We start from the raw sequence: 23,836 nt of genomic DNA, 5'->3' as shown, positions 1-23,836 counted from the left end.
TTCGATCTTTCGTTTTTCTTCTTGTTGGGAATTGAACAATGATGCTATTACCGTTCTTTGGTTTTTACATCTGATCCCTCAATGTCACGCTGAGAAACCATAAGAGACAATGAAATCAATCATGCTTTATCCCCCTAAATATTACTAACAAACAAAGAAAACCACAAGTATGAACAAGGAGGAAGACTAAATTAAAAACATAGAAAACGGAAATTAGAAAAAAGGGGAAAAAGAAAAATACCATCCTAGTCTATGATACAGAGGTTGTAGTGATAGCTCATGATGAGCAATGTCTCCTATGATTAACTTTCTTGAGGATGCAGAGACGTAATCGCTGGCTCAGAGCTTCTAACTTCTCAAACCTGTCCCGTTTGGCTTTCTTATTGTCCAGGGAGGAAGCTTTATTCTTTTTCTTGCTGTCATCCTTTGGTGAGCTTAAAGAACTTTGTTGAGAATCTCGAAAAGGGGTTGCAAGCACCCTTATGGTTTTCTGCCAATCAGTACGTGAAGTTGCTTTATCATTAAGTGTGAAACCCATAATCCAATAGATTGAAAAATAAGAGAGGGAGGAGGGAAATCATGTCCCTTGAAAAGAGGATGGATAATACCTGATTGTAGTTACTGGCACTAGTACAATCCATAGAAGGTACGTCACTGCCAAGAGACGAGCACCGTCCCCAACTTTCTCTGTTTGAGCTTGAATATGAGCAACACTCTTCATTTTGGCCATTTGGTTTGTCCTACTCGATAAAAAAATTGAACTTTTAAACTAAAGTATTTTGCCATGCAGAGATAGCTAGTTATGTCGTCCATTATCCTTCAACGAGTGGAAAAAAAATCCTAGATATATTAGTGAAGTTTAATTTTTCCTTTACCATCAAAAGTACCTGTAAAGGCAATTCATCAATGCCGTGAATATCTGCATCTTCAATAGCCAGGCCATCCTGCAATAATAAAGTAAATGTAGATACAATTAAAAGACAATTTTAAGGATTCAAATCGGAAGTATATCCTAAATATAAGAGCAACATAAACAAGAAACAATTAAAAGTTTTACATTAGCAACTGGCGCAATGTCCAAAAGGAGGTCCCCCACAGACTTGATTGATGAAACATTTCGTGGAGGAGCGGAAGAAGAACTCGCTGTATCAGCACTGACATTTCGAATCCCAGCAATTATCTCATACAACAGATCCTGAGGGAAAAAACACAAGTATACATCAGGTAATGAGAAAACGAGCTCCACATAAAACATAGAAATGATGGTGACAAAAGCAAATCCAACGTAAATGATAAGGATAGAGAGAAACTGAAAAGTATTAGTATTCACTGGCAAGCTATGGTTTGGCACAAAATGGAACTTTCTGAATATAATTTGAATAGGTGGTTTAGAAATTATGAAGATTATAAACAAGTTAACTTACTACTGTGTCACTGCTCCAAAGCCAGGATATTGCTCATGGACACACACCAGACAGTAAGCTGATATTAGAGTGAATAGGTCCCGACCAAAGTTTAAGTGCCAGCCAAACAAACACTAAAATTTCAACATTATTTAAGCTTTACCATGTGTGTCAAAATTAATCTTTGTACTCGACCATCGTATCACCTTTAGGAGATAATGGTAAATACGTTATTACAGGTGTTTACAACACAACAGACAAAAAAGAGTAGAATTCATGTAAATAAATACAAATATGCATCTAAATTTTCAACCTCAAACTTTGAATGTTGCATCAAGTCTGGTCAAATTTTAATAAGACCAACAAACCAACCAAAATATGTAGATATATTGTTGATACGTTATGCCACCGATAAAATTGAACCACACTATCTGAAATTGTAGCCCAAAATTTCGAAGTACCCCATGAAAGAAACAATTTACAAAACAACGTGCAATATAAATTACCTCATCCATACCAGAGTTAACCTTCAGATCTCCTAGATCATAATATTTTTCAATCTTTGTTGAATTCATAGATGGAAGCCGAGGAGGATGTAGGACATTGAAGAAGAAAATTGATACAGAATCGTAATAAAACTGGGGTCGGGGTGAGTTGTGATCACCCTCGAACTTGATAATATTTTTATCACCCTGTATATCGAATAAATTTGAGAGTTGCATATTAAAACATTTATAGCACTAGACCAGTAGAAAGCTTTCATACCACATATGACTTAAAAATAATATCTGAATGCCGAGGCTGGATAAATTTATCATCTTTTGCATGCCCAAACAAAGCAGGAATAAATGTCTTTGGTGCAACCTGCATAGTCAATTTAAATTAAATCGTGGTAAGTACCAAGATCATTTCAGATCTCCCTCCAACACAGAGTAAATAATAATTAAACAAGAATTGTTTAGCTGGGGCTTTAAGAGGCAGTTTCACCTCACCAGAAAGTTCATATAAAAAACAAGGGTCAAAATAAGCTTGCTAAAGAATCCAAGACCTGAACACAATCAAGCCGCATGATATCAAACTTGGCCTTCCTCTGAATTATTCTTCGCATGTACTGGATACCCACCTTAACCTATAATACATGAAGAAAGTGGAAGCACTATTTATTTATTCAGAAGGAAAATGGTAAATTTAAAATATTCTTCAGAAATTTGAGAAAACATTACAAAATTGAGAATATTAATCTCTCATTTACTAAGATTATTTTGGAAAATTGTTGCATACATGAAGGATATGCATATATTTTTTGACATGGGAACTGAAAGAGATAAAACAGACTAAGAAGAAGCAAAACTTGTGATCATATTCGCGTACCAAAGAATAGGATATGTCGGTCGGTTGATATATATTTCTATGTATCCAATATAATACATTGAACATTTTTTATCTGGCTGTCCAAGGACACTGAATTCTTACATGGATTTTCATCCTAACTAGTTGAAAACAAAAAAGTGCATTGAGACAGTTTCATTCGTTTATCATGCATGAATGTTTTAGGATTCAGCCGCACATGCAACTTAAATTGTGCAAGAAAAAAGGAAGTCAGATGGAAACATACTGTAAACTTTGGAATCCGAATTTTGTACACGTCAGCAAGTTCCATCATAAGATTAAACAAGTTAGAGAAGGCACTGTCTAACACCATTCCAGCAATAGAAGGATCTTCGGCTCCATAAAGAAGGCTGCAGTACATCAATGGCATTATAGAAGTGAAAAAGATGTCCCTTCAAAATGCTCAGGGCACAAGGGAACATAACATGTCCATATAGTGAACAGACCTAACCAAGCAATATACCAAAAATTTTGCAGCAAATAAACAGTAGGCCTCCAGTAATCCCAAAATCAAATCGAAAAATCCTACGACCCCTCTGATAATCATGAAAACACTTGTAATGTGATGTTTCTGGTAGTTAATGTTAACTTCATAGTCATAGTCCTTTCAGGAAAAGACAACTTCAATAGAAAGTTCACAGAAAATTATTGAATTTTGTGGATTTGCATAAGGTAAGGGTAAAACAAGTCCCAATCCTCCTTTCTTCACATTCTCTTCTGGAGTTTTATTCAGATTCTTGGGAATTATAGACATTTAATTTCAACATTCCATCACCATTACATAGTTCCAATAAAATCCACTGAGTCCAAGAACTGGCATAGGAAAGACTTGTGAACCCTGACTACTGGCACTAACTAGCATTCAGTGCCCGTATTTTGCTCATAGATGTTTGTATATCCTCGACAATTCAGTGCACACATCTGTCAACAAAAGTCAACACCAGACTCACATATCTACCCAACTGGAACTATTCAAAATCAAAATATTGCACATATATTCATCCCCATTTGAAAATTATCTATAAAATGACTACTTGATTGAGAATAAAAATAAGAGGTTAATTTAATTAGTACCTCGGGCACAGCATAGTTGAAAGAAGCAAAAAACATAGGAATAAATCTGAAGCACAAACTAACATTCCAAAAATGCAAGGCAGAAAACAATTACGAACCTTGTCACAGCACCCATTGACCTCCCCCAAAGACCTATTCGAGATACTTTCTCGTTACTCCTCAGATATGATATCACAACCTTCAGGTCATTTTTCTGAAAATTCAGGCAATAAATACATCATTCAAAGAAGAAACTTGGAGATTCCATATTAGAAAAAGGGACAACTACCTCATGCCAACCAAGACTGACATAATCCCCATCAGATAAGCCAGATCCTGAAAAATCAAGAGTGAATACAGTAATATTTGAAGGCAGAAGAACCACAGCTGCCTCATTTGCATCTGCTCGACAGCCACTGCATGAGAAAGAAAAAAAAATAAGATTCACAAGCTCACACACCTAGCCTCAATAATCGACAATGTTACATAATTGTGTTTTCCTTTGAAAAATAAATGTACACCCTTAAACATGTGAAAGGTACTTAGAAGCCTACTGTATACATACAAATGTTATCCTTCTATTTATTGTGAGATTCACTCCTGGCAATCTGGTTTTCTCAACATCAAGTGCCACTTCTATAAAGAAAGATATTGCTTTTTTGGTCAGTTCTGCAGATAACCAATTTGTGGTAACTGCTAACCAGTAACAATATTACACCAAAAAGGTAGAATCCATTATCTACACCCAACAAAACACACTGTTATAAACAAAGTGCAAAACTTACATCAAAGACCGATAAAATAAAATTAAGTGAGGTTTTAAACATCTCAACAGTACAACATGGTACGATACTTCCGTTTTCCTTACTGTGTTCCTATAGACACCAGTCAGACTGCATGATGTAATACATTTAATGCACTCCATGGTATGCAGCAGCGACTACATTCTACATGGTAATTTAGAAGGCAACTGAATACCTGTTTCCATGGCAGTAAATAACACAGGGAAGGGGAACATCCTCAGGAACCTGTGAAGGGACATAGTGACTACACCTCAAGATATGGCCTCTTTCATTCGTAAGCTGCAAAATCAAACAGTTCGTATTTTCAAACTCTTTAGTACAATCAGAACTTCACGGTTGGAAATGGAAACAAACATCATATATTCCTATTAATTCATTGCAAAATAGGTTGTGTTGACTGATGCCCATACTTGCCTCCAGGTCTTCTCTTATGTATTTTCTTCCTCCGAGAGTAAAATCCTTTTCCCAGAGATACTGATCTGGGTTATATTCAGCCCTGTTTTAAAACCAGGTGGGTAAATTACAAGTAAAAAAACAATGCCAAGAAAGAGCTCAGATGTGTAGGCATATGCTACAAGGTATCACAATGAATGATAATTTGCAAAATAATAAAGGTGTTATGGACAAAAAAGTGAATAGATCATTTGAGCTTTAAAAGCTGCCTCAAAAGCTATCGCAGAATAATTATTTTATGAGCCCGGAAGACAGTGTACATACAAGCAGCAACATCTAGAACACAAGAAGCTCTACCAAGAATCACTTGGTTATGTACAAATGCAAATTTTTGTTTCTTCTCCATTTCCTGTCTTTTTTATGACTAAATAAAATAACAGTTTATATACAAATTGTGTAATAGATGTCACCAACCAATTTACATAATCGCTTGACAATAGGAAAAGGAGGCAGCTTACCAAGGGGTGTGAATCGTGTGATGAATGTGAACAAGACATTGATTCCAGAAAATGAGTTGGTCTAAATTCTCAATCACTTACAAGATTATTGATAGATCCAATTTTATAGCACAACAATAAACCGATAATCAAGTGCAAAAACCAACATCTCGACAAGAGCAAAAAAGAAAATTGAACAAGAGAGACATCTAAATGTACCTGGGTGGCCGAATAACGAAACTAATGAACTGGTCGATCATCTTTTGTGGAAAGCTAACTCAAGAAGCCAATCCCAAAATGATGGGATTCATTTCTTTCTCAATTGCAGAAGTGGAGGCTGACTTCTGTAGCTTTGTTTGTCAAATGTAACTACGAGAAGAAAATCCAACCGGAGTTTTTAAGGAACTTAGCTCAAAATCATAAAAGGTAACATCCTAACTACCAGAACTTAGTCAACACAGTCTCGACCATCATTTTTCAAATAACAAACAACAGCAGCAGCGACACCACCCCCGAGATCAACTTTAATTGAGCAAAAGCTGAATCTTGGAGTAAAGATACGAAATTTATGGTTCAAACGCCTGAAATTTCCAACTTTTTCAATATTTTCCTTCTATCACATCAATACTCGACAACTGGAGCTCCTTTCACATCAGGATTAAATGGGGCAAAACAGGAAACTTCTTGTCTAAAAAGCCCATGTGAAAACCCAAATACGACCTAGAAAAGAATCTAAAGTTAGTTTAATTGAGACAGATCTCGAAACCTAATTTTCCAAAGTTCTTGAATCACGAAAAGAAAAGAAGAAGGTACGATGAAGATTGAAAGGAAGAATCACAGAAGGCGAACAAATGGGTTCGATCGAAATAACTAGAGCTCAAAAACACAAAAATAACCCATACAAGGAGCTAAACTAGCTCCGATGAGGAATAAAACAAATAAATACAGACAAATATCAACCAACAAAGATAACAATAAAAAATAACAAGAGATTCCAGCGAGCGAGAGGAGGAACTGTGGTGAAATTGAAGGAAAAGGAAGAATCAGGTAAACAAAGATGAGTCAAAGAATTGAACTAAAGTAAGGCGGAGTCGCTGAGGTCTTCAAGGTGCTGCTGCTCCTGCGCCCATAACAACTGCCTCCACTTACAAAAATAATTTCATGACCAAAATATGATAAATAAACTAAACCAAATACATAAAATTAATATGAACATAAAAAAATATGCTTGATAGAAATTTGTGCTGACCCTTTTAAAAAATAAAATAAAATTGAAATCCGATGGTCCATTTGAGCTCATCTGTTTTCTCCTGTTAAAATAAATGACACCATCCTTACCATTGGAACACAACTTGTTTAGAGATGGCGACAGGTGAGTTACACATACCGCACGATATACTGTATAAAGACAAATCCCAACTCAGGACCCATATTGTACGCAAAGTTTTTGGAGTAGGTCTCTTACGAGACGGTTTCACGAATCTTCATATGTGAGACAGGTCAACCTTACCGATATTCACAATAAAAAATAATACTCTTAGCATAAAAAGTAATATTTTTTCATGAATGACCCAAATAAGATATTCGTATCACAAAATACGACCCGTGAGACCGTCTCACGCAAGTTTTTGTCAAGATTTTGTTTTCCCTTTATTTTTTCATTGCCATTTCTTCAAAATTTTCTCACTCTTGTAAACTTCAAATGGAGTTCACTATAGGAAAAGTTCTAAACTTTGAATGAACAAATTACAAGATGAGATATTTGTTAGACATAAAGACAACTCAACATATAACTTGAAAACTTGTCAGGTTTTAAAAAAATGGCACTCGTATTGCCAAAGGTACAACCTCTCATTACAAAAATAACCAAACAACATTATTTTGTGAAGCTGAGACAACCATAATTAATGTTTCTAGTGATTTTAGCGATACGTTTGGAGCTTCCTTACCATTGGTGTACACATATGAAAAAACATTAATTGATTACTATTTTTCGTTTATGCAATTTTTAGTTGAAGTTCTACAAATGATTAATAATATACATTATTAAAATATATTGATTTCTCGTCCTTATATTATGTATTTTTTATCATCTCATATGCGAAGCAACCAGTGCCTGAGTGTACCTGTAACTATATTTTTTTTTAGATATCTGAAATAATGCTTTTATTAGTTGTTACAACTTATAGTAAATCACAAATCGTATTATACATTTTAAAAATACTTTAATTTGGACACTCCTAAATTTTTTTATCACAGACTTAACAAATATCTTTCAACTGTCGTTAGAACTCATTATTACCGTTGTATTTTCGGTCCATCATGACTTACCATTCGATTCTATCCCGAAAATGATATGATCTTGTACATTGATAAGACACAGGTACAACAAACATTCATTATCATCGTCACAATACATTTCGGCTAGTTGTGAGGCCATCTACATAGATAATTAGTTCTCCAAACTAAGCGATTTTATCACATGTCATCACTTAAACTAATATATAAGATATCTTTCTTAATCATATTTATCCAAGTTTTCAAAGACATACTCCTTCTACTACTTCTATTAACTCGTCAATCTAAGATATGTCAGATTAGAGCCGTGTTTGGTCTCCTCTTTACATAATCAAATCATGTTTAACGTCTCTCCCAAATCTTATCCTCTATAAGAGCTACACCCAAACAACTCACAATCATTTCATTTATAATTTTATCCTTGCGCGTTTTACAACGCATTCATCTTAACATACACATATCTGATACTGTCATCTTATACGTATGTAGTCTTGTAGTGGTCCAACAACTATAAAGCATAGCTGGTTGAGCAATAATCTTATAGCATTTTTCATTCAATCTCACATACATCCTTCTATTGCATAAGACTCATGTTGTCACCCTCAAGTTCATTCACCTTGCTTTAATCCTATAGTTTATATCTTCTCTAATGTCCCCAGTATTTTGAATAATAGATATTCTTAAATAACGAAAAGTTTCACACTCGAGGACTTATCGACCATCAGTCTGAATTGGAATACTCATTCGTCTAGATTCAGAACCAAAGTTATAAGCTAAATATTCTGTGTTTGAGCGACTAATTTTAAAACTCTTACTCTCCTGAGCTTCACTCTATCTATCTAATTTTTTATTTACACATTTTTTTGTTTCTTCTATCAAGATAATATCATCTGCAAACAATATACACCAAGACATCTCATCCTGAATATGTCATGTTAGCTCTTCCATAACAAAAACAAAGAGGTAAGGGCTTAAAGCCGATCTTTGATGAATTTCTATTACCACATAAAATTCATATGACATCTCTTCGACATACCTAACACTAGTTATGACTCCTTCACACATATCTTTAATGATCTCGATGCAGCATTGATGCACATACTTATTTCTAAGTACCTACCAGATTAATTTTCTAGTTACTCTCTTATAAATTTTTTCTAAGTCGATAAATATTGTATGCAGGATCTTCTGTTGTTCCCTATATTTCTATATCATCTGTCTAATCAAGAAAAAAAAAACGTTCATTGTAAACCTATCCGACATAAAACTAAATTGGTTATCTGATATAGTAGTGATACTCCTAAGTCTTTGTTCTATCACTCGCTCTCATAGCTTCAACATAAGACTCAAAAGCTTAAATCCTTATGTATATCTCTTTTATTCTTATAAATTAGTACTACAATACTATATTTCGAAGATTCTTGTATTTTTCTAGTATTTAGAATCTTATTAAGAGCTTAGTCAGCCATTGAATCCCAACTTCATCTGAACACTTTCATACCTCAATTGGTACCTCATCCGATCCAATTACCTTCTTTGGTTTTATCATATTCTGTGTTTCTATTACTTCCTTAGCACTAATCAGATGTTTTGTTTCATGCATCTCATGTCTACCCATGATTAACTCCTTCGCACTTGTCTCATTGACTAAGAACTCCACTTAATAATAATTTAGAGATTAAATATATATTAAATTTAATGATGTCTTTACGGCCCAATGGCGGCCAATTTGCTAGCTTGCGATGTATTGATAATGGTGTCGAATGCAGTTAATGTCCAGTTTTGGTTGCTCAAAATCGGTTGATTAATTAATTGATAGTAGTGTATTTTTCTAGTCCAACTGGATTATGTTATAGGCGTGTTTAAACCATTATACCTTTCCCATTGTCGAAGGCCTCAACAGGCATAATGTACGAGGCCATTTGCTACCATTTTAAAAGAATGTCTAAGTTAATGAAGTAAGTGAGAGCTAAATCAATAGTCAGAAGTTCGATTCTGCAATCAACATTTTTACGGATGAGTTTATCACATATGACTTGTCTAGTGTAGTTTAACTGATTAACGTGATTGACAAATTATTGTATTAGTCTAGTATGTAGTATTTACACACTGTTTGTCACATATGACTTGCCTAGTGTAGTTTACACTGATTAACGTGATTGACAAATTATCGTGTTAGTCTAGTGTGTAGTATTTACACAATGAACATAAAATTATAGTGATTGCATGGTTCCATTAGAAAAAAAAAAAACTCAATCAATTCATTCATGAAGGGACGAACCTCTAGCTCAAGCAAACCAACACAAAATCCCTTTTTAAGATGCATTTGACTCGTGTTTCTCACTTGTAGTTAATACTAGTTATCCTGCACACGCGATGCGTGTGTGTACAGTTTTTTTTTTATTATTATCGATGGACTAAAGTGAAATTTGAAAAATTATGGAGGGACTAAATTGATATTTGAATTGTTGAAATAAAAAAATAAAAAAAGTGTGTATTGAATTTTTTTAAAAAAAACCAAAAAACAAAAATATAATATTAATATCATATAAGGGTAAAGTTGGAAGAAAAAGTTGGTGTCCTTCCTAGGTGGTTACTATCATGTCCTCAACTTTAATAAAATAGAGAGTATGTCTTTCATAAGACGGTCTCACGGATCTTTATTCGTGAGACGGATCAATCATGTCTATATTTACAATAAAAAGTAATATATTTGACATAAAGTAATATTTTTTCGTGGATGACTTATATAAAATATCTGTTTTACAAAATTGACTTGTGAGATCGTCTCACAGGAATTTTTGTGTAAAACAGAATAGATGGTAATGTTGAGTTTGAGTTTAATAGAGTTCAAAAGGTGAAGTATAATTTAATTCTAGAAAATAATATCAGGGGCAAAATGAATATGTGAACTTAGGTGGTTAATTTGGAATAAATGAAAATAATTTAATTATAAAAATACTTCGACGTTATCCAGTTTTTCACAACATTACCTTGTATTTACCTAAATTCTTTTTTTAGCCATATAAAATGCGGTGAAGATTCCCCACATCCAAAACAGCACAAATCAAAACCTAATAATTTAATTTCTGAACCGCAATCAAAATCAACAATTAAAAAGAAAAATAAAACTCCCTGGTGTCGTATATCATGATTTTGGCGTTCTGAATTGAGCTGTATAGATCATCATCTCTGAATTTGATTGAAGGCGAGGAGACTTGGACCCAAGCTCTTGGACCGGAGTCTGGAGACTCTTTTGTTGTAATTCTCGTTTGGCAATTTGATATATCGTTGTAAATAAAGAGGATTTGCAGGTTAGAAATGAATTTTTGTTTTTTATGCCATCCTTTTTTATGTAAGCCCGTGCAGTTACGTTTTCTGTGTTGTTGATTTGTTAGGTTCTTCCGTGTTCGTCAATTTGTTGCTTCTCGGTACCTAGGGTTTCGTTAGTGAGGGCAGAGTACTCCTTTTTTTTTTTCCTTGATCGCTCTTCCATTTCGCTAACTTTTGAGTCTGTAAATTTTGTTTGGTTACCAAGATCTTTTCTTTTCATCTTGGACATAGATTTCCTTATGTCATTGCTTTTATTTTATTGTTGTTGGTTTTTTTGGGATTCTCTTGTTTAGATTTTGAATTTCTTAATACCGCAAAACAGCGGGATTAATCATAAAATTCATTTATACACACAGTCTCTTTTCTTTCAATAATCCGTTAGTGGCTTGCTTGTTGGGACAGTGGTCGTACGTAATTCAAAAATTTATCCTCTCTAATTATGAGAAATTCTTAGTTTTCATTGAAGTCCAAGGGTTTTCTTCAACATTTGAGTTCTTTTATTCATTATGATATGTTACGATTGCATGTGGTGCAGCTAATTAGCTATCAAAGTTCCATACTTGGAGATGTCCTTTCAAGAGGAAGAGATGGATTACGCAGCTGGTGACTGTGAAATGGGTGAAGTAGAAGAAGATATGTATTTTGCTGGTCGACTAATGGGAGATTCGGAGTCAGAGGAGGAAGAGGAGGATGAATATGACAACTTGGTCAGTTCAATCTGCCCACAAATCTAGCATGAAAACTAACATTTTTTTGTTGATTTAAAAGTCTCCTTTTATCGTTTTCCACGGAGTATGGATGACACAAACTAACTGAGATGTGGAATCAGGACAATAAGATTACAGACACTTCTGCTGCTGAGGCGCGGAAGGGAAAGGACATCCAAGGCATTCCATGGGAGAGGCTAAGCATATCTCGGGAGAAGTATAGACAAACTAGATTAGAACAGTATAAGAATTACGAAAATATACCCCAATCTGGAGAGGGATCAGAAAAGGTAATTGTCATTCTTAAATGGTTCCAGTGACATAGTGGGTTTTGTAACTCTGATTGGCGCATCCAGTGTGTACATCTTGCTTTTGATTTGTCAGGAATGCAAATTAACAAGAAAAGGTGGAGTATATTATGAGTTCTGGCAGAACACAAGATCTGTCAAATCGACTATTCTTCATTTTCAGGTTAGATGATATTTTCTGCTCTGGGCTTTTCTCCTGTTGCCTGCTGATGACTAGCTTTTGAAGTTTTTGATATGTGAATATAATAGTCTACATTGTCTTTAACTTTGCATTATTGCACCCGAATAGATCATCTGAATGCCTAAAGCAAGATGAAATAGACGTGCTTCTTTTATTGGTCTAGAAGTGTACTTATGGATTTTTTGTTGGAGCTAGGTGAGTTTGAGGTCAAAATTTTATGCTGCTAAGATATTGAATATCTGAAGCGAGAAGATTCTGGAAGAATAGTTAATGTTATTAACCTTTCGGGGCCATTATTCTCCAGAGTTTTATGAATTACTAAAATGAGGCCAAATGATACGGATGATCATGATGTTTTTTATCTTTTCATTTCACAATACCCTCTAAGAATGTTATATTACTGAAAATCAAGGTCCATGACCCCTGCAAATTATCCTTGGAGTTTTGCGTCTTCTGGTTCTTGTTGGCTGCTTCATCGTTAATCTGGAGTAAACTTGTAAATTTTTATGAGTCTTGTCTGCCTTTGCAGTTGAGGAACCTGGTTTGGTCGACCTCAAAGCATGATGTTTACCTAATGTCGCATTACTCAATCATTCATTGGTCGTCATTGAGTTCCAAAAAGACTGAAGTTCTTAATGTTTCTGGTCATGTGGCTCCTCGTGAGGTGTGTAAATCTGATTGGATTTGTTTGTTTTTCACTTTATGTTTTAATTTTTTTCCCCTGGGAATTATGACAGCTAAACCTATTTATCTCTCTTTTAGAAACATCCTGGAAGTTTACTGGAAGGATTTGCTCATACACAAGTAAGCACCCTTGCAGTCCGTGACAATTTGTTGATTGCAGGGGGATTCCAGGGGGAGCTTATTTGCAAGGTAATTTTCTCCTCATTCATTGTTGTAAGATTTGACTTGGTATGTATTTTTTCAGATTATATATGGTGCATTAATGCAAATAGCATTGATCTAGATCACTTTTGTCATGTACCATCTTCTCATTATTGGTATAATATCATTGATTGAAGCTAATTGTTTATTAAGTAAGCATGCAGTATGGTCGAAACCCCCATGAAGCTCTGCTTAGGCTAATTGTCTCTTTTTCTTTATTTCATTAATCCTTATAAAGGAAGAAGTGATGTTTTTCACTCAGTAGTCATGTATGCTCTGGACTTTTCCATTACTGTGCAAAATAGCAACTATGTTTGGAATGGCAATAGTTGCTTCTTTGTAGCTGGATATTATTTTGAAACAGTGACTGACTATTTCGTTATTGATGTAGTATCTAGATCGACCTGGGGTTAGCTTTTGTATGAGGACGACTTATGACGATAATGCTATCACAAATGCAATTGATATCTATGGCAGTCGGAGGTGAACCTTTTTCACTTTTTAATGTCAAAGCAAATTCTATTGTGTATTGTAGTGTACTGCAGCATTGGCAGTTCTTTCTATTTCTATGCCAAACTAATGTGTTTAGATAATTATCAGTGGGGCTGTTCATTTTACTGCTTCCAATAATGACTGTGGAGTGCGAGATTTCGACATGGAGAGATTTCAGCTTGTTAAGCATTTCTCTTATCCATGGCCTGTAAATGTAAGTTTTGATTGTGTGCAAATGCTTATTAAGTCAACAACATTCCCCCTTTTTATTCCGATGTGGCCATGAAAGTTCAATTTTTGTTGCTTAATTAATATGATCTGCTTCTGCAACGTGAGCTGGCGTAATTGTCTCCTCTGTTACTGTACAATTTATGTCATCTTCCATAGCTTAGGGCCCCTAGCCTCGTGGTTAGTCCTTCAGCCTTGTTAGAGGAAGCTAATATGAGGTGTATACCTGGGGCAAGATGATTGAAATCATCCATTCTTTACATGCCTTGTTATAACTTATCTTGAACTTTGTATATTTGTGATTGGGAAGTTAAAAGTTCTTAATTATATTTTTCCTGCCATGGATGGTAGACTACACAACAATTAATGATATAGTCGCTCACTTGAAAATACAAGTGAAACATCGAGTTTTCTACTACCTTTAGTGGTCTAGATGGCTGTGGTGCATTAACTATGCAGACCTTGCCTAATTTCTTGATGGTAAATAGAGGAGTTTTATGGTAGATATAGTTGATTGGCTAGTTTTGGCTTGTTTTTTCTTCCTCGTTGTGTGGCTGGATTCCTCTCGCTACAAGATATATGAAATGGTAGTTCTTTGTTGGTTTATTGCAGCATACTTCTCTGAGTCCAGATGGCAAAATAATTGCTATTGTTGGGGACAATCCTGATGGCATGCTGGTGGATTCACAAACTGGAAAGGTTAGTATTTTCCTTCTAAAAGTTGTGTCGGTCGGGTAAAACAATTATTGAGAAGGTCCTACGTGGAATTTATGGTCTAAATTGCTGCTGGTTTTGAAAATATTGTTGGTAAATTATTCCTTTGCTTTTCTTTTTTTGGTTTTTTTTTTGTGGGGGCAATGTTGACTCCTCTTGTTTGTAGGCTATTGCACACATGCGAGGGCACTTGGATTTCTCTTTTGCATCTGCATGGCATCCCAATGGGTACACCTTTGCCACTGGGAACCAAGACAAGACTTGCCGTGTATGGGACGCACGGATGCTGTCTACATCTGTTGCTGTACTCAAGGGAAATCTTGGTGCTATTCGTTCCATCCGTTTTACATCTGACGGGCAGTTTATGGCAATGGCTGAACCAGCTGATTTTGTTCATGTGTATGACGTGAAGAATGGATATGATAAAGAGCAGGAGATTGATTTCTTTGGTGAGATCTCTGGAGTCTCATTCAGTCCTGATACAGACTGCCTATTCATTGGGGTGTGGGATCGTACCTATGGTAGCCTCCTTCAGTACAACCGTTGCAGAAACTACTCATATCTCGATGCTTTAATATGAATAAATCGGTTTTCTTTTGTGAGTCCGTGCATGCTGTGTTGGTGGAAGGGCTGGTGGCATAGCTTGTTCCATTCTGCAAGACCAAGGGTCAGAAGCCCCCTTAGTCTGCTCCTCTATCCCTCCAACAGGTCATGCTTCCAAATATTGCCTACTTGTGCTAGAGAAGTGAGTGAACAAGCCCGTGATGCAATTTGATTCGGCATTACATGAAATCCTTATCTCAGTTACTCTGAAAAACGTTACAATTGTTGTGTATATGGAAAATTCAACTCTATTTTTCACTTTTCTAAAGTTATTAGTGAGAGGATTTTATGTTAGTGTTCATTGTTTATATCCATTACCACTGCGAAAGCCAATTGTCTGATATAATGTTCTTTGCTTTTGGAAATAAGGTGTGCATCATTCATATATCAACCACTATAAATATGATACAAAAGCTTGTATTAAAGTCCGTTTAACTATTTTGGGATGTTCGATTATTCACCATTCACGTTATTTATCCGCATATATCCATCCATGTGGCAGAGAATGCTGTCTTCTTCTATTTGTAGTTGTTGCACGCAATCTTCAAAGGCAGCCAACAGTTCTGGACTAAATACCGCGTCCTCTTCTTCTCTTGTTTTCTTAGTTTTCATGTCATTGTAGCTTCCAAACTTTGGGGTTACATAAGTTCCAGGAGAGTAGACTTGCCCTTCTGCTTGTTTCCACTGTCTCAGTCTTGTGATGGCAGGGAACTCTATGACTGAAAAATCAAGTGATTTAAGTCCTTTCGCTGCTGCTTTCCTTTTCCAACCGGGCTCAGGTGTATTTTCTCCTTTCACTGTGTAGAAACTTCCTTTATTCAGATCATTGAATTCTTCGAACCCAGTTTCATTCTTCAGAAATTCTTCAGCTTGAACGTTAGTGACATTTTGATCTTCGTCTAATGATTTAAACTGGTTGGATGAATGAACATCTTCAAAAAACTGTGAGTTTCCTGTATTGAATTTATGAATTCTTTCTAGTAAAGCATCATATTCCTCCACAGTGTGAAAGCTTATGGACCCTCTCAGGTTCTTATCTCTCCATTCTAACTTATTTTCATTGCGTTCTTCAGAAGTTTCAAAACTCAGATCGGAAAGTTCTTTCTCCCTCAACATTTGACAGCTTTTCGATCTTGTAAACTTGCCATAACTTTCGAGCTCTCCATCAAAATTTGGACTTGATTTTACCTCTGTTGTCCTTTCGATATCGGGGATCAAATCCAATGCTTTGATAAAATACTTGGCCCCAAGATCATCATCAATCGATGGCAAAGTGAAACTGCGGGTTCTGAGTTCATTTGTTCCGTTTTTGGCTGAGCAGAGAATGGAAAAAAGCTGGTCATTTCCATTGTTTGAAGCAAACATCTCTCCCCAAGCTAAATTCGTATTCTGGAAGTCATGATTCAGCTCTTCTCTAATGCTCATCGATTGAGCAATCGTTTTGGAGCATATGCAACCCATGCTGTCTGCTCAATTATTTGTGGTACAAAATTAGAAATGCAACACAACTGGAAAATATCAGATCGTACCGTGTATATCTTTATTTCATAGTGTCTTAAAACCTTTTCCAGTGCTGGAATTATTTTAAATGGCTGCTTCCACACAACTTTTCCCTACGAATAAGCCCATGATTCCAAGATTTTTATTTTTATTTTTAGCGTTTTCACTTTTAGCACAGGGCTCGATGGCACCAAACACATGTCAAATTTCCATATTCAATTGTGGTGGCAAATACGATCCAAGCATTAAATGATGATCGACAACTGTTAAATGTCTAAATTCTAATATGATTAGAAAATAAGACGGGGAATTATAAACTCCATACGGACCATACCTGATCAAAGCTGCGCCGTAAATCCTGCAGAAAAAATATTGGGATTCTGAAAATCAAAGGTAATCTGAATTTCCAAACATTATTTCTGGGTTTGTTCACTTGAAAGTTGAGGATCAAGATTAAAGAACTGGGAAGAGTTGAGGGGGGAAAAAAAATCTCCTTCAAATTTGAAGTGAAAATACAGGTGAACAATCAAGAGTGTGGCGGCATGTCAAGGGCTAAAGAAAGCACGAAGTTTGACTCCGCCAAATTATTTCGACTTTTCAGACCAACCCAATTGCAAATTGGATTCAATCATCTCATAAAGTTTGAACAGAAACTATTTTTAATTACTCTTCCACATTTTTATATTTTATTTATTTATTTATTTATTATTACACGTTACAGAGACATCATTTTATAGTATTTCCTCGAACCTCATGCTCGTATGGATCAAGAAATGTTTACGTCGACACTGTTTTTGTTGTTGCTTCCCCACTATACCGTTTCACCAATAACGGAGACATCATTTAAATTTCCTCAAGAAAAGGGTCTTTGCTTTGGCGACATAAGTGGCCTGAATTGGACAACATTTCGGGAGGGCGATGTTTTTTAAGATAATTGATGGAAATTATTTCAGAATCATAAAATATGATGATTTATAGTCAATATTTCAAGTGTTGGATGAAATCTCAAATTCGAACCTCAATTGCAACAAATATCTCTTGTACCTTTTTTTTTAAAAAAAAATCTTTAAGTATGTTGTTGGCTGCAACAACTTAGGCTCATACAAAGATCTCATTTCCGCTTAAGTTTGATTAAATTTTTTGTAATACTATTTATTTTGAGAACAATGTGGTTGAATAATAGAACACTAAACATTTATTTATTTTAGATGATAGAGATGTTTAATACAATTGAGTTTCGAATATCAGACTTCGTTCCAAATTTAAGATTTAATTCGGATGAAACTAAACACTACATTTTTATGATTTAAAAGGTGAGATTCTTAATCCTTTTTAAATGCTTGTGTTGACAAGTTCTTGTTGTAAATTCAAAATCGCCAACTGATTCAATCAATCACAAATGCATCTGTGTTTCCATTTTGTGGAAATTGAGGCCCACATCCCTTTCACATAGCTTGATTATCCTAATTCACAGTTGTAAATATGTAGTTTTTTTTATTGGACCCAATTTGTTGAATTTTTGGGCCTTTTGAAGGCAAATTGCAAGCCCAAATAAAAACTTCAATGAATTTTTTTTAAAAAAAGTGAAAAGTGTTTTTTTATATACAAAAAAATAACTTAAATATTATGTGCATTGTAGTTTGGATTTTACCCCCTCAATTTTCAACTTTCAATAATATATTGGGAGTTGTTTGAAAATATTTTTTTTTCCATTTAAATTATTGAATTTACCTCGATTACTGTTAAGGATGGTACCAATAAATTGGGGAATTGTAGGGTCATCATTCTTGCTTAATAAGAAAATTGATATTACATATTTTCAAATTTAAATATTTTTTTCTTAATTTTAATTTATTGCTTTAGTATACTTGAATTTTATACGAAATCTCTCCGTCATATATATNAAAATTTATTGGAAATGTAAAATTCACACATTTTTATTTACTTAATTAATGTTTTAATTTGATAAAAAAATTTATTGAAAAAAAAAAATTTAAATACGGTCAGACTGCTAAAAATAATAATTTGGAAAGACGAAAAAAAATTCGGCCTAAATATAAAAATCGTAAATTACATGTAAAGGGTAGTGCAGCAATTAAGTCAACATTATCAAGTTCTTGTACCATCAAGATTTTTAGTTTTTCAATTGCTAATTAATTTATATAGTTGGCCTAACTTAATAATAATAATAAGTAGATTATCTGTCACCATCATTAGGATAAATCTATCAAAGTCCATTTTAAAATAATTGTATTATAACTAGCTTAAAATAAATATATCATTAAATAATGATATTAAATTTAAATGAGTGATCATATTGAATTGAAAGAAACTAAATGATTGATTTGTTATGTTAAATATAAGAATATAACTAGCCACCTAAGAGTAGGACCAACATAGGCTTCTTAATGGAAAATCTTTCAACTTGAAAAATATTGGTTTTAAAATTTTATATAATTAATTCACATTAATTAGATTTATAAAATATTCAACTTCTTTTTTTTTTTCACTTTTTTTTTATAAGATGGGGATTAGATTCTTCAATTCCATCAAATATCTGTCAATATTATTATTGTTTTCGTAATATCTTGCATGCAACAACTAATAATGATACAAATTCAAATCTCAATTAACAATATCACATTTGTATCATATTTATGGATTTTGATATCATTCAAACATTTACGGACACGTACTTACTAATAATTCATCTGATAACAAAATCTTATATTCGAAACAAAGTTTCGAACACAAAACTGATCACCTCCAACAAATCTCACGGGACTAAAAAAATTAAACAAATTTATAAAAAAAAGGCAAAAATTTGGACTTATCAAATGATTAATAAATCAATAAAATATATGGAGGGATATTCACCAAAAAGAAGAAAAACAATCTTGCTCGATATCTATTATTGATATAGGTCATAGATATTTCAAAATTTTTCAACATTATTTATTACAACAGAAGATAGCATCAAATGATTGATCTACCATGTATGTAAAAAATTATATTACGTTGAAATATATGGTTGAAATCAATAACACTTGTACATCAATCATCTTTCTAAATGACAGCCATAATTACGCAAACATCAATTCCATTCAAGTATATTATCATCACAATCAAGATACAGTAAAGCCACCACATCCAACTGCCTAACTAGCGACATCCACCAGCTGCGAACCCGATTTTTGAACTAGCGACGTCGTAAGTAATGTCGAACGTCTGTTGCTGTGTGTTGCCGATGATAACCATACCCGAGCTGGACGCAAAGGCCAAGCACGTAGTACCTTTTTCCACCTCTAGTATAATATTGTGTGGAGCAAGTTTTAGGTTGGCCCCGCCTTGAAAGATCAATTCAACCGAAGGAATAGCTGTTGATATTTGATCGAAAGTGCCATGAAAACATGCATCAAGAATGGAGAAGGATGGAGCAATCTTGTACTTGGTAGATACGATGTTAATATATTCTTGCTTGAGTGCTGAGTACACAGGTGCAGATAACCGTGATATTGTGGTGCCTGAATCTATGACAGTGGGGGAGCTGTATCCGGATGATCCAACTGCTAATGGTTTACCAGACAAATATATGGCCGAGAGCTTTATGAAATACAACGCTGAATCCTGATTTTCTGCTAACATTGGAGTGAACTTGTACGCAGAATTTGAAGCTGTTCCAATCGACAAAAAACCTCCGCTGCCAGAATTTCCCAGGAATGTGGATGTTGGGAGGCAATAAGAAAAAACTTTACCATATTTCGTAGATAATTGAGATAGCATGGAAAGACCATCTTTTCCAAGGCCGATCAGGCCAGCTGACTTGCCGAATAGGCCATTGTTGTCTTGCCCGCATCCAAACAGGAAACCAGGGAGTGATTCTGAGCCAAAGCTCAGTGAGTCTTTACTGAGATATCCGACAGAGAAGGATTGATCTCCATATGTAGCCGAGTATATGCATGTATTTGAAGCCGTGCACATAGGACTGTTAAGAGTGGCAGCCTTCAGGGAAGAGCACTGACTCGTGCCACAGGATAGCTTCTGATATGTTCTAGAAGCCGAGGGGTTAAAGCGCGAACCGGCCTGAGGATGACAATAGACCAGACAAGGCTCACACTGAACCCAGGAGAAGGAGCTGCCGGTATCCATAATAACGTTGTGGTACGTTGTTGGAGTTCCAAGACCTATTTTGGTGTAGTAATTTGAGATACCAATTGGTATACCCGGATTCAGAGGTACGCTAACAGATTTTTCATCAATCCAGCTTTCTGATCCTTTTAAAATGGAAGTGGCAACACGAAGAACTGTTGTCGAGTTTTTGTCATTAAGTCTTGAATTTAGAAACTTGACACGTTCTTCGTCTAGAGCAAGTGCCTCTGAGAAGGGATGAGCAGTGTCCGAAGTCTGAAGCGAGTGAGTCCCTACTCGGACATGATATAAAGGCAGGTGCAAGACAGACTGTCTTAACTGATCAACTTCTACACAACACAAATATTAAAAATCAAGAATTGATGTTCTCAAAGAATAAAAAGAAATAAACTTTTAATTAGAAGATTTGAATAAAAGGTATAAATGTGTATGAGTTCAGGGCCTCAGGCATAATCTATCATACCTTGAATTACTCTACATGAAGACGTTCTTGAGAGCAAGAGATACAAAAACAGAGAAACGAGAAGTACCATTCTTTTCTAACTCCTCAAATGTGCTGCTGATGCTTCCATATTTTCCTGTAACACTAGAGGATTTAAAGAGAACTTTTTGTTTGTCCCGTATTGATTGGCTAGGGGCTTGAAATGACGTATTAACCCACTTGCGAGACCCTCATCAGTAGTTACAGCCTTTAAGAAAGATGACTGTATGCATGGTTGGGACCCGTGTCTTTATTTCTGAAGCAGACAATTTGAATATTCCTTGTGCAATAGCCATAAGTAACTGATCTCTTGTCTTTCTGCTAACTACACATGTTTATTTTACCCAAGATATAAATAGAGAGGGTAGGTGAAAAGTCACAAACATGGGTGTTCAAAAGTAAGTTATTGCATAATATTTATGCATGTTAACATTGAAACGTTTAGGCCATGGTACTGCTAGATAATAAAATACATGGAACTCATGTAAATAACACAATTATAGCAACACTAGTTTTCATTTATCTAATTCTTCAGCCTTATATGAAAAAAAAGGTTTCATATCAGAAATTGTCTCACCCTCGCGAAACTAGACAACTAGTCAGCAGAATAATCTGGTTAGATTCTTAAACACTTATGCATAACATAACTTTGTGAATTTTGAGCTACTTGTTGATTTGAAGTTGTTTGCTCCAAATGGCCAATGGACTTCTTCATCCATCACAAGTAAATTCGAACCTGATTTTTCAAGATTATCCATTTGATAGTTTTTCACTTATTACTCCAGGATTAAGCCGGAAGATTCTCCTCAATTTTTTCAAAAATTCTGATAAAATCTTTATATGTAAAAAACCTTAAGGATTGAAGTACACAACTTGACCAGCCATCAAGATATAGTATCTAAAATCAGGACGATGTAAATGTTTTGACAGAACTTTTGCCGATGTACACAAAAATGGTTCAAAGGAGTGGGGAGATTGGACGATAGCTATCATATTGATATTGTTTGATCAAATTGAATAATTGGATAATATGAAGTGCATTTTTGTCAGGAGTTTATCAATGGGCACACCTTTATTGACAGCAGTAAAATTGTTTACAATGTCTAATATGCATCGCAGCCTCACTCCATTAGCACAGCTGCACAAAGTACGCAGTCTCAAGCGTGAAAAATTGACTAGAACTCGGCTAAGCATGATATAATCCCAAAAAATTAAGGAACAGAAGTATTCCATTGTTAAATGAATGCAAATGATACTCAAAATAAGGGGTCCATCTGTTCATATATTTAAATTAAAAAGGGAATGCCACATTAAAGCATCCTAAAGGATAAATGATAAAGATGAACACAAGAAATCTCCAAAAGATTATTAATTTGAATCTAGGAATGAGGATCGAAACACACCTCAGCTTCAAGTCGTGCATGAGTGGTCTCTGCTTCCGATGATAGTGGTGCCTTGACATCTTCTAGAGGAATTCGAATATACCTACCTTCCTTTCTTCCTATCACCTACTCCGGAGGGAAGTAAGTCCTCCCATCTTCACAGAAGCAGGGAATGCGTACACGGTACAACCACCCCTTATTTTCCCGCCATTCTGGCATGGAAGTCCCGCATGTCAGGATCAAAGGGGTGTGAGTTTGGGCAAGAGAAGTTCTCATTGTCTGAAGCACTAATGTCACACAACAAAGCCGGATAATTGTGACAATACTTGCTTCTCCTTGCTCTCTGTGTACCCTTGAAGATTAATTGTATGAAATGAACTTTTGTTTTGTGTTATGTATTTGTTCATTCAATCAGCTGCAAGTAAGGGTCCACTTGCCGATACAATAATCCCGAGCAAAATGGTGAGTGGGTTGGATTTTTGATGTTCAGTTTGTATCTTCTACTCTGCTTATATTGATAAACCAATAAATGCAGCGATCAATACACTTGGTTCTGCTATAGCTCGTCCTTCTGACTGCTCCTGCAACACATTTCAACATTCGTTCTGCTAGCTGCTTCCCTCCTGTTGTTATGAATGAGATTTGAGTCTAACTCAACTCAAAAAATCATATCAAAGAGAAAGATGGTCCAAGTTCATATATTCAACTCTCAAAACTTAATTCGATTTATGTGAGACATCGATCTAACACACCTCCTCACGAACAATAATGAACAATTGAAGCGTGAAAATTGGTGGCCCATTAGGCACTCCATGCATAACAGCAAGTTTGAGCTCTGATATCAAGTCAAAATTGATATTGAAGTCTACCTCTACCCCAAAACATAGCTCAATGAGATGGAATTATCCAAGTTCATATATATAATTACCAAATACTTAATACAAGTGATATGCGACATCTAACACACACCACTCACACCTAGTAATGAACAACTGAAATGTAAAATTTACAAGACATTTAGCGGGTAGCCATATAGA

At 35.1% G+C, this 23,836-nt stretch overlaps 4 protein-coding genes and 1 long non-coding RNA gene across 8 annotated transcripts; 1 reads left to right on the top strand and 4 right to left on the bottom strand.

Annotated features, from left to right (window-relative positions):
• Window positions 1-78: 78 nt before the first annotated feature.
• Window positions 79-6,714, bottom strand: LOC140987299 (uncharacterized). The gene is made up of 13 exons (XM_073455756.1): window positions 5,758-6,714; window positions 5,063-5,144; window positions 4,824-4,927; window positions 4,135-4,261; window positions 3,965-4,059; window positions 3,019-3,142; window positions 2,452-2,532; window positions 2,169-2,267; window positions 1,910-2,095; window positions 1,058-1,195; window positions 888-944; window positions 609-740; window positions 79-490 (listed from the first exon to the last, which is right to left on the bottom strand). Exons 1-13 carry the CDS (start codon window positions 5,796-5,798, stop codon window positions 278-280), a joined length of 1,479 nt encoding a protein of 492 aa, XP_073311857.1. The 5' UTR covers window positions 5,799-6,714; the 3' UTR covers window positions 79-277.
• Window positions 6,715-10,865: 4,151 nt separating this feature from the next.
• On the top strand, window positions 10,866-15,595 carry LOC140987294 (uncharacterized WD repeat-containing protein C2A9.03-like). 2 transcript variants are annotated; one of them, XM_073455748.1, is made up of 10 exons: window positions 10,866-11,150; window positions 11,705-11,876; window positions 11,999-12,166; window positions 12,261-12,347; window positions 12,778-13,029; window positions 13,128-13,238; window positions 13,642-13,733; window positions 13,851-13,956; window positions 14,583-14,669; window positions 14,851-15,595. In XM_073455748.1, the coding sequence occupies exons 2-10, from the start codon at window positions 11,736-11,738 to the stop codon at window positions 15,262-15,264; spliced, it is 1,458 nt and encodes a 485-aa protein (XP_073311849.1). In that variant the 5' UTR covers window positions 10,866-11,150; window positions 11,705-11,735; the 3' UTR covers window positions 15,265-15,595. The 2 variants fall into 2 exon arrangements, with proteins under 2 accessions (XP_073311849.1, XP_073311850.1); XM_073455749.1 differs by having other exon boundaries at window positions 10,869-11,150; window positions 12,895-13,029.
• Window positions 14,790-15,101, bottom strand: LOC140987296 (uncharacterized). Its single transcript, XR_012177098.1, has 2 exons — window positions 14,966-15,101; window positions 14,790-14,926 (listed from the first exon to the last, which is right to left on the bottom strand). It is a non-coding gene; the product is annotated as an uncharacterized lncRNA (long non-coding RNA).
• On the bottom strand, window positions 15,299-17,433 carry LOC140987295 (uncharacterized). 2 transcript variants are annotated; one of them, XM_073455752.1, is made up of 2 exons: window positions 17,122-17,433; window positions 15,299-16,756 (listed from the first exon to the last, which is right to left on the bottom strand). In XM_073455752.1, the coding sequence occupies exon 2, from the start codon at window positions 16,746-16,748 to the stop codon at window positions 15,741-15,743; it is 1,008 nt and encodes a 335-aa protein (XP_073311853.1). In that variant the 5' UTR covers window positions 16,749-16,756; window positions 17,122-17,433; the 3' UTR covers window positions 15,299-15,740. The 2 variants fall into 2 exon arrangements, with proteins under 2 accessions (XP_073311853.1, XP_073311852.1); XM_073455751.1 differs by having other exon boundaries at window positions 15,299-16,753.
• A 2,357-nt stretch (window positions 17,434-19,790) lies between these two features.
• LOC140988874 (aspartyl protease family protein At5g10770-like) lies at window positions 19,791-21,599 on the bottom strand. Of its 2 annotated transcripts, none has more exons than XM_073457949.1 (2): window positions 21,400-21,599; window positions 19,791-21,262 (listed from the first exon to the last, which is right to left on the bottom strand). In XM_073457949.1, the coding sequence occupies exons 1-2, from the start codon at window positions 21,467-21,469 to the stop codon at window positions 19,950-19,952; spliced, it is 1,383 nt and encodes a 460-aa protein (XP_073314050.1). In that variant the 5' UTR covers window positions 21,470-21,599; the 3' UTR covers window positions 19,791-19,949. The 2 variants fall into 2 exon arrangements, with proteins under 2 accessions (XP_073314050.1, XP_073314049.1); XM_073457948.1 differs by having other exon boundaries at window positions 19,791-21,265; window positions 21,400-21,591.
• Window positions 21,600-23,836: the final 2,237 nt, after the last annotated feature.

The sequence above is a fragment of the Primulina huaijiensis genome, chromosome 11, assembly GCF_012295235.1.
Source record: "Primulina huaijiensis isolate GDHJ02 chromosome 11, ASM1229523v2, whole genome shotgun sequence".
NCBI lineage: Eukaryota > Viridiplantae > Streptophyta > Magnoliopsida > Lamiales > Gesneriaceae > Primulina > Primulina huaijiensis.
Note: the sequence above shows the minus strand (reverse complement) of the source record. Positions and strands in the feature narration are given on the sequence as shown.